Source organism: Setaria italica, chromosome VIII, assembly GCF_000263155.2.
Source record: "Setaria italica strain Yugu1 chromosome VIII, Setaria_italica_v2.0, whole genome shotgun sequence".
Classification (NCBI taxonomy): Eukaryota; Viridiplantae; Streptophyta; class Magnoliopsida; order Poales; family Poaceae; genus Setaria; species Setaria italica.
The window spans coordinates 3,833,649-3,843,478 of record NC_028457.1 but is presented as its reverse complement, the minus strand read 5'-3'; the positions used below and the strand labels follow the sequence as shown (position 1 = coordinate 3,843,478).

General features: G+C 45.9%; 1 protein-coding gene and 1 pseudogene across 1 annotated transcript; one reads left to right on the top strand and one right to left on the bottom strand.

Annotated features, from left to right (window-relative positions):
- Nucleotides 1–4,559: 4,559 nt before the first annotated feature.
- On the bottom strand, nt 4,560–6,643 carry LOC101754827 (leucine-rich repeat receptor protein kinase MSL1). The gene is made up of 2 exons (XM_004978724.3): nt 5,424–6,643; nt 4,560–5,201 (listed from the first exon to the last, which is right to left on the bottom strand). Exons 1-2 carry the CDS (start codon nt 6,212–6,214, stop codon nt 4,859–4,861), a joined length of 1,134 nt encoding a protein of 377 aa, XP_004978781.1. The 5' UTR covers nt 6,215–6,643; the 3' UTR covers nt 4,560–4,858.
- On the top strand, nt 6,330–9,558 carry LOC101772254 (annotated as a pseudogene).
- Nucleotides 9,559–9,830: the final 272 nt, after the last annotated feature.

Sequence of the window (9,830 nt, the reverse complement as noted above, 5' to 3'; positions counted from 1 at the left end):
TCCGGCAAAAGAAAAACGAAGTCTCATAGTACTATAGAGTATAGATTACGGATGAGGGAGGGAGGATGATGATCAATATTCAAAGAGTTACCAAGGAAATGTTGGTTAGGATGCAACAGGAATTGGAGGCAACGCGAAAGTACACATCTGAAGGGGTGAGCAAATATGTTCTTAAAGATGAGTACCTGGCATTAGGATGCTGTCTAGGCGCAATCAATTTGCTACAGCGGACAGTCTAGTGGTGCGACAGTATCGAACAGTGAGGTACAGTTGTGAATATTGATTTCCCTCCCATCCAGCAACTGCTTAGTATATAGCATAGACAACGGAGGAGAAATACAGGAAGAAGATAGGAGGATTAGAGAGTTGTGAAGAAGGAGCTGCTGGCCAAGATGCAACAGGAATAGGAGGCAATGGGAAGTACATAAAAGGCGGATTCAGCTCGGAAATCCCTGAAGTTCCAGTTTGCATTAGGTTGGTGTCCGGACGCTGTGTCGTCTTTGGACTCACAATGTGTAGTCAAATGCCTGGCTCTGCTTCTAAGTCTTCCTCTGCACTAGATCTGCTTCCCTTAATGTACGCGTAAAAATAATGCTATATGTGGGCCCAAACAACAATATTATCTATAGCTAAAGGTGGTGTGCAAAGTGACAATTCTTACCTGGTAAACGAAACGCGCCTCCTTCCCCCCGCTACAGTTAGATGGAACAATATTGATTTGCAGTGCTGCTAATGAGATCTGCACCGAAATATGTGCTATCATCATTTAGAGATGTGAATGACTAGCGAAATGCACCTCTACCCACTGGCCTCCTATGTATATAATGGCTTCTCTTTGGCAAAACACAATACCATAGCATATACAAATCAGGGAAAGAAATAGAGTAAACATATATAGGGATAATCAAAGAGTTACAAAGGAAACAGATGCGAAATTTCACATCAAGCAAAGCGAACTTTTCTGACCTCCGTGATGCCACCGCTGCATTAGCAGGTTGCTCTCTAGACACAGTTGTTAGGTGTGATGTGGACTCACGGTGATGTAGTACAACACCTGTTTTTGCTTTAAACGATCCCCTGTATTTGATCTTGTGCCTTGCTTATTTTTTTAAAAAAACGGAAATGTTTCTGGCCTCTGCAACCGCACATAACCAAGCTACGCTGCTGGTGATGATATCATTCCTATGATTCGAAGTCTGAACTTGTTATTTACCATAGCATAAGCTAATTACACTTGCATGACTTGAATATATTCCTCTTTAAAATTATTTATACCGTTCCCTTCGATGTAGTTTGGTAAGCATAATTCGGTGAGCAACGCCACACCATCATTAAGAGAACAGACAGCCATTGTTTCACATGATGACTAGGTTCTGTTGTCTTCATGATTACACTGCTGCCATTGTAAAACAAGAATTATATCAAAATACGCCTATACCTATTTATAAATTATGCAGCACTGCCACTAAAAAAAGTTAACCCAAGATTCGAACAAATCAAGTAAGTTTGCTACTGGTACATGGATATTAATTTTGGAGATCTGGTGTCAAATATGTTCTAGTTGCATGCATATATTAGTCATTACATTCTGGGATCAACCATTCTACCCAGATGTAATTACAGTGCTGATGATCAGATCCTCCATGAAAGATGGATCATTTAAAGAAATGAATACATAGCAATATGATGCATCTACTTGATAGACTCCAGTACCCGCTGAAGAAACACAAAATACAGCTTGTTTAAATAGTTGAGAAGGATCTCCTGGCCAGTATGCAACACAGCAACAGGAATAGGAGGCAATGGGAAAGTACGCATCCTATCAGGAGGACAGACGTTGCCAATCCCGGTACATCAGCCTTTTGTATGTGGTGTGTGGACACACAACGTTGTCTCAAATGCCTGGCTATACTTGAACTCATCCCCTGCATTAGATCTTCTGCCGTGCCTGTATGTGTTTTTCCTCCATTCGTGTACCAGTTTTCCTTCTGTTCTTGGGTAAGCAAGAAAAATGAATGTGCACCTTGTTATTGCGATGCTGTGCTTCTACCCCGTTGTTAGGAGAAACTAGACACTTTTAAGTTGTTTAAAGAAACTTTTTGGGTTGTAATAAAAACAGGCAGAAGATACAGAGGCTGGAACCTCTTTCGTTTGCTTAATGAAATAAATTTCCATTTGTCTAAAAAAAGGTTGTTTAAAGATGGCAACACACCCACGTCTCTTTCATGCAAAGATTAACACTAGCAGGCCCTGAGGCACAGACATGCCAACCCAGTTGTAATGTGCCCTTCGTTACTATCAATATGAGGTGAGACAAATTTGTACAGATTTCTGGCACACCATGCAAGTTTATTCGTAGAGAAATATTCCTTTTCTCCAAACCTAGGTCGAGCACAGGACAGCACGACATATGTCATATGTCAGGCACACCCTCTTCATTGTGCCAAACTCAAGCGAAAGCAATGCAAATAACTCTTCATACATGCTTCAAGCTTCTTCAATTCTTAAGTCTATAAACTCACTATGCAGTTGTGTGGCTAGCTATATGAATAGCAGATCATTTGACATTCTCAGATCTTGTTCAACATTGTCACAACCTCCTCCAATGTCAGCCGATTATTGTGCCCACTATCCGTACACTGCCACGCGATTTCGAGTGCCTTCACCTCGTCCATCTCGTCAATAACATCATTCTGATTGAACAGATACCATCAAGATCTCTGTGTTTTTGTTACGTTGCTGTGCAGACACACTGTCAGGGGGGTGCTTAATGAGCAACACAACGCCATCAAACTAACAGGGAACTTTTTCGATAAAAGAAACTTTATTGATTCAAGATCGTTACATTAAGTTGATACAAGGATCATCAAACTAGGATATTATTGCCCGTAACTAGATCTTAATTGACCAACAAAAGATGCCTGATATTTTTCTACCAAACCGCGTGGTTACCTGTAAGATACATGCGACGGTGCTGCCGTCGCAACCGACCCACCCACACTCTAGCTCACCCGCTAGCCATTAGCCCAGCCTCGCGATAAGGTTGTGCGGCTGGACGAGATCACACGGTGGAGCTCTTGTGGAAGCCTGACCTCGCACGCAGCGGAGCTCTCATGGCTGTAGAACCCAATCAATCGTGTCCTCCTACGATGCCACCGCCGTCCAGGTCCACTGCCATGTTTTTTTAGTAACAAGTCTTTTTTTATTTCCGAACATTTTGGACATGAAATAGAGCTATAGCAGAATACCAAAACCTTTTTGACAATTGCTAAAAACTTACCTCTCCCCTTCGTAGGGGAGAACCAGCCCGGTCTACTCCTCTCCCCTGTCGACTGTTATTCTTGGCGCGCCGGACGTACATATCCCTCTACCTAGGGAGATTTAACTATTTGCCACTTTTACAAATGGCGCTCATTCGATTGCCACTTTTGTGTGGACTTCTATATTTTTTCCATCGTGAAACAAAACACGCTACACAATTGCCACTTTTGCTGACATGACGCGCGGAGCAGTGCACGGAGGAAGAAGAATGGGGAACGGAGGAGAAATGGCATCAGGGTCTGGCTCGGGGGGAGTTAACGGATCGAAAATGGGAGGGTAAGCCAGTCTTCTGGCAAGCCTCATCCACGCTGGTGTGGGGACGTGGTGCGCCACGTTAGCAAAAGTGGCAATTGTATAGCGTGTTTTGTTTCATGATGGTAAAAACGTAGAAGTCCACACAAAAGTGGCAAAAAGTGGCAAATAATTAAATCTCCCCTCTGCCTAGCGCCAATGCTCCACCGGCTGTGGGCTGCTGTTCCACCCAGCACGGCGGCGGCCACGCCCCGGCTCCACCCCGTGCCGGCAACCCATCGGGCATGCACCCGACCGACCTAGCCTCCGCCCATGCGGACCGGCGCTGGCCACCCCTGCCTTCGGCTATGCCAGGGCCCAACGGCCTCGCCCTATCTTCAATCCGCGCCCACAACTGCCTTAGAGAGGGGGCCAGGTGGCCGCGCCTCACCTCGCACTGGCGCGCCCCTGCCTCGCCTCACGTGGGGCTGGCCGGGCAAGCTCCGCCGTCCAATCCATCCGCCTCCCTATGCACAAGCATCTTGATAGGGCCGGTGGTGGCCTCGATGCGTTCTGAGGAGATGGCAGGAGAGGCACATGCTCCACCGTGGCCATGCTGCACAATCCCTCCCGCTCAAGCACTTCCTGCAGCTTGGTCTCCTGCTGGAGCCGTGCCCAATCCATGGCATGGTAGTTCTATAATTGTTGGTGTGCTCGAAACAGAGGAAGGAGCCGCTGGTCTTGACGGTAAGAAGCTGGGAAGGGAGGATTTGTTGATCCGGTGCTTTAATTTGGAGGAAGGAGCTGACAGAAATTGCAGGTTGCTTGCATCTCGTGAGTAAGAAGAAAGAGGGGAAAAGAGAGATATAGGCCATATATGGGCTGTCTCGGGCAGCTTTAAGGCCCAGCAACAAAGTATTCGTGATGAGATATTACCTATCTGCTGGAGGAGATGAAGAAAAAGTGCATTACCAATAGTAGGAGATCACTCTATGTATACCTTTTGGTGAAAGGGTATTGGTAATCTGCTGGAGATACTCTTATTAGCAACATAGGATGATACATATTTGTACAAAATCCTGGCACACTACGAAAGTTTATTCCTAGAGAAAATATTTCTTTTTCTCAACCTTGGTCAAGCACATGTCAGGCAGACCTTTTACTTTGTGCCAAACTAAAGCAAAAGCATGCAAATAACTCACCGTACATGCTTCAAGCTGCTTCTTCTAATGTCTAACTCACCATGCAGTTTGTGTGGGCTATATGAATTGCAGTGGGTAGATGCTTCATTTCACAATTCACATTCTCAGATTTTGTTCAACATTGTCACCACCTCCTCCATCGTCGGCCGATTCTTGTGTGCACTATCCGTACACTGCCACGCGATTTCGAGGAGTGCCTTCACCTCGTCCATCTCCTTGGCTTGCGCGCCGATGCCCATCCGCGGATCAAGGATCTCTGATGCCTGACCTGCACCTATCTTCTCCCTCGCCCAATCCACCATATCGACCTCCTCCTCTCCGATTTTCGCCTTTACTGGCCAACTTGGCCGCTGACCTGTTACCATCTCAATTATCACCACGCCAAAGCTGTACACATCTGCCTTTGCCGTCGCACCCACGCCGAGCCATATCTCGGGAGCCACATACCTATTCCACACCACATCGCAGAAACATATTCCACCTTTTTGAATATGAAATTATACTTCAAACATTCATGAATTCTACCTTAGACCAAGCTAGCATAAGTGTCAATTTCAAATTTTAAATGATCCATGATTCTACTATTCTAGTGTTAAGCAACTGTATGAATAATTCTCTTAGCATAGTGCACTTCTTGCAAGAACATATATGTAAGGTGTGTTTTGTTACCCGGCGGTGCCGGCGGCCTGCGTGCTGACGTGCGACTTGGCAGGGCTTCCCCTGACGATCCTGGCGAGGCCGAAGTCGGCGAGCTTGGCCTCGAACCCCTCACCGAGCAGGACGTTGCTAGACTTGACGTCGCGGTGCAGCACGGGCGGGCGCCGGCCGTGGTGCAGGAACGCGAGCGCCGCCGCGGCGCCACGCGCGACGCGGAGTCGCGCAGGCCAGGGAAGCGCCTCGCCGCCGCCGCCTTCCTCGGCATCGCCGCCGTGGAGCCACGCGTCGAGGCTGCCGCGCTCCAGGAGCTCGTAGACGAGGATGCGGTCGCGGCCGGCGGCGCAGTACCCGAGCAGGCGCGCCAGGTTCGGGTGGCTGAGGCTGCCGAGCACCTCCAGCTCTGCGAGGAACTCGCGGTTGCCGGCTCCCGCGGCGCCGTCGCCGGAGAGCCGCTTGACCGCGACCGCGGTGCCGCTCGGGAGCACGGCGCGATAGACGAACCCGAAGCTCCCGTCGCCGATGATGTTGTCCGGTGAGAACCCTCCCGTGGCGGCGGCGAGGTCGGAGAGGGAGAGCTTCTCGAGGCAGGCGTCGGCGGCGGAGCCGTAGAAGGACCACGACGAGGAGTCCGGCGCGGAGACGGGGAGCGCCGGCCCCGACGGGGACGAGCAGCCGCGGCGGCGGCAGTACGGCTTGAGGTTCCTTCGGCTCTGGCGGCAGAAGAAGGCGACGAGGAGGCAGGGTACCGCGACGGCGATGGAGGCTCCGGCGACGGCGATCAGCGCAAACACGGGACCTTCCATGGCGGGCGTGGCCGGCAGCGTGATGATTTTTTGGAGCTCCTGATTGGATCTTGGGAGGAAGAGGGAGAGGAGGAGGAGCGAGTCGTCGATGGAGTCAACGGAATTTTGGCGGGCGATGGTTGACTACGTCGCCACGTCGACATCACCATGGGTGGCGAATGTTGACCTGGACGGTGACTTGGACTGGTGACTACTAGTGGAGTCAAGGTCCCGTTTCCACGTCCTCCTTCTGAGATGCCCTTTTCCACGTCTGGACCAAGCCAAAGATACGCGTTTTCATCACGTCGGCTCAAACACAGCAGTAGGATATTAATCATACAACCAAATCTCTTTTGGATGCCATAGATGGATTAAAATTGTTGTATTTTGTCTGTACATCTGTTCATAGGATTAAGGGCGTGCATGTATATATAAATCTATATTTGTAGTATGTGTTTTAAAAAACCCTGTTTTGACCATCGCGAGTTACAAATATAAAATAATTCTGCGAAATAAGGTTGATATTAGTAGGTTGATCATACAAAATAATTCTATAGAAGTATAATCTCTCTATTTAATATAGTTTAATACAATACATCTTTCTACAAATTGCTGACCAGGGTTGCATTTTGTAGACCTGTCACTATCCCAAATTACTAATATTAGTGATACGAGGGAGTAAACTTTGGTGGAATTTGTGTAGTTTTTACTCAACACAGATGTTCGTGTTTTTAGCTAATCATTCTTTTGTATTCGTGTTGTATTTCATCAAAATAAATCAACCAACAATTCTCTTGAGATTAGGATAATGTTTTTTGAATTTAAAATCAACCAACCTATATCTTCTTCTGGTTCAAGTAATTGTAAAGTACAATTATATTTGAGATGCTTCAAGCTTAACTTTTGGATACCATGCACATACATTTTTATCAGAGTGGACCATCAATCCACCAACGGTGAGAAGTCTATTCTGCATTATCTTAAAGGAACCATGGATTCGATCTTTTTATTCGTAGTCGTCGTTATCTAGCTCTTAAGAATCTTCTCGGATGCTGACTGCGCTGGATACCCCTTATGATTTGAGCTCAACCAAAGGTCTCTGTATTGTACCTTGAAGAAGCTTTGTTGCATGTTTATTGGAAACAGCAAAAGGATATGTTAGAATTATATAACCACAGGTTCAGTTACCCTTCGATATATGGGCATGTTTGTTTAAGCATCGAGCCTCAGTTTGTGATGTTCCTTGTACGTGTTCTAAAAAGAATATCAAAGTTCATTTTGCAATCTCGCACAAAGGAACAAGTTACAGTTTTCACTTTGTTTGAGAGTGAGTGACAGCTGCGCATTGGATCATGGTCATTTCTTCGCTGGTCAAGGTGTTGCTGCTGCGTTCACTTAAGTTCTGTAGAAGCGACTACGTTGAAAAATTATCAATTCCTGCAACCACTTCTCATTTTATATATCGAAGGGTACGAAAGCCAAGTGCACAATCACTAAAGCTAACTGCTGCGTGGTATCGGCTGTTCGTACCACTCTGTGCTTTCTCACTTACCAGTCCGGCATGTGCCTTTCTCAACTTCCAATTCATTCTGGTGGAAACTTCCCTTTTGCTTCCTATTCCCAAGACAACATGATAGCTTCTTCCCAACCCTTCTATTCATCCTTCACTCCACTTCCTCTAGCTGATATATATATGGAGAGCATATTCTGTGGCCAGCTATATAAGAGCAACATCAAGAGTTTCCTAAAAAAATCTTCCTCAAAATGAGGTATTAGGGTTATGCTAAAAAATTTTCCCCAAAAACATATCAGCTCACAGCAGAACGCTAAAAACTAGCCTCCCAATATTTTAAATGAAGCCACGTCATCGTATTAGGCCCATTTTAGGATCTTTTATTTTTCGCCAAGTAGCTTAGATACCCTCGGGTCGCCAGGCTTCCTTTTCCCGCCGCCAGACTCCTTTTTTCCCAGGCCCTCGTCACGGTCACGCCGCCAAACATCATGCCAGGTGCGCATGGCGTTCTCCAAACACCGGCAGCCCTTGCGTAGGGTCTCTGTCTGGTTCCCTGTCACACCGCTCAGGAAGGTCCCTGCACACTGCGTCGTGCACGCCGGCAGCCCTTGCGTCTCGTGCTAGCCGTCCAATATTCACTACGAGTCGACGAAGCCTTTCGATGCATCTGGTACTGGATTCGTTGTCAGATGATGACGATGATAATTTCTTCCTCTCTGTTACTCATATGGCCATGAATAAGGATGAGTCCGATGATGAAAAAAAACATCGTGGTTCTATCATAGGTCATCGAGTACTTCGGCGAGACAGACAGGCAGGGCATCAAATGTTGTATCAAGATTATTTTTTAGATGATCATACGTATTGACATAGTTATTTCATACGATGGTATGTAAACAATACATTTATTTGGACCATTTTTTTCAAAAAATTAATATTATGCATGTGTCTCATTCTCTTGACATGCAGGTTTGGAATAAGGTGTACACTATTTGTACGTATATGAAAAGCCGTAGAGCAACACGATGAATATTTCGTGTAGAACAGAAACGCTGCTGGTGTACTTGGCCTTTCTAGTCTGCACAAGATTACTGCAGCATTTCGGATGTTAACTTATGGAGTAGCAGCTGATGCTATAGATGATTATGTCCGTATCGGAGAGAGTGCTGCTATTGAGAGTCTGAGAAGGTTTGTCAATGCTGTTGTTGAGGTTTTTGGAGATGAATACTTGAGATCACCTAATGAAGATGATACTGCTAAATTACTTTCCATTGGAGAGAGTAGAGGTTTTCCTGGTATGCTTGGGTCGATTGATTGTATGCATTGGAGGTGAAAAAATTATCCTTCGGCATGGCAAGGTATGTATACCGGGCATGTGCATGAGCCTACAATTATACTTGAAGGTGTTGCAGATAAAGATCTTTGGATTTGTCATGCTTTCTTTGGGATGCTTGGTTCCCACAGCGACATCAACGTTTTGCACCGGTCTTCTTTATTCGCATGGCTAGCTGAAGATCAAGCTCCAAAGGTGAATTATACCATTAATAACAACGAATATACAATGGGTTATTATCTTGCTGATGGCATATATCCCTTGTGGGCCACAATTGTGAAGAGCATACCACAAGGTAACAAGAAGAAATATTTTGCAACTGCCCAAGAAACTTGTAAGAAGGACGTGGAACGAGCGTTTGGGGTTCTACGGTCTCGTTTCACTATCGTTAGGGGCCCAGCTTGATTTTAGGATCAAGACACCCTCGGGCAAATCATGAGGGCTTGTGTCATTATGCACAACATAATAGTTGAGGATGAGCGCGATGAGAAAGATGATTTAAATTATGATAGGGTGTGAGAAAAGGTGAAGATTTCTCATGATGAAAGACCTGAGCTTAGGAGTTTATTAAATATTACAAGAATATAAGGGGTGTTTGGTTCCTTCCCCTAAATTTTAGCCCCTGTCACATCGAATGTTTAGATACTAATTAGAAGTATTAAATATAGACTATTTACAAAACCCATTACATAGATGGAGGCTAAACGGCGAGACGAATTTATTAAGCCTAATTAGTCCATGATTTGACAATGTGCTGCTACAGTGACCATTTGCTAATTATGGATTAATTA

Coding starts and splice junctions, on each gene's coding strand:
- LOC101754827 (XM_004978724.3), bottom strand. CDS start 6,214: ATGGAAGGTCCCGTGTTTGCGCTGATCGCCGTCGCCGGAGCCTCCATC. Junction 5,202..5,423: donor CAGGCCGCCGGCACCGCCGG/GTAACAAAACAC, acceptor GGTGTGGAATAG/GTATGTGGCTCCCGAGATAT.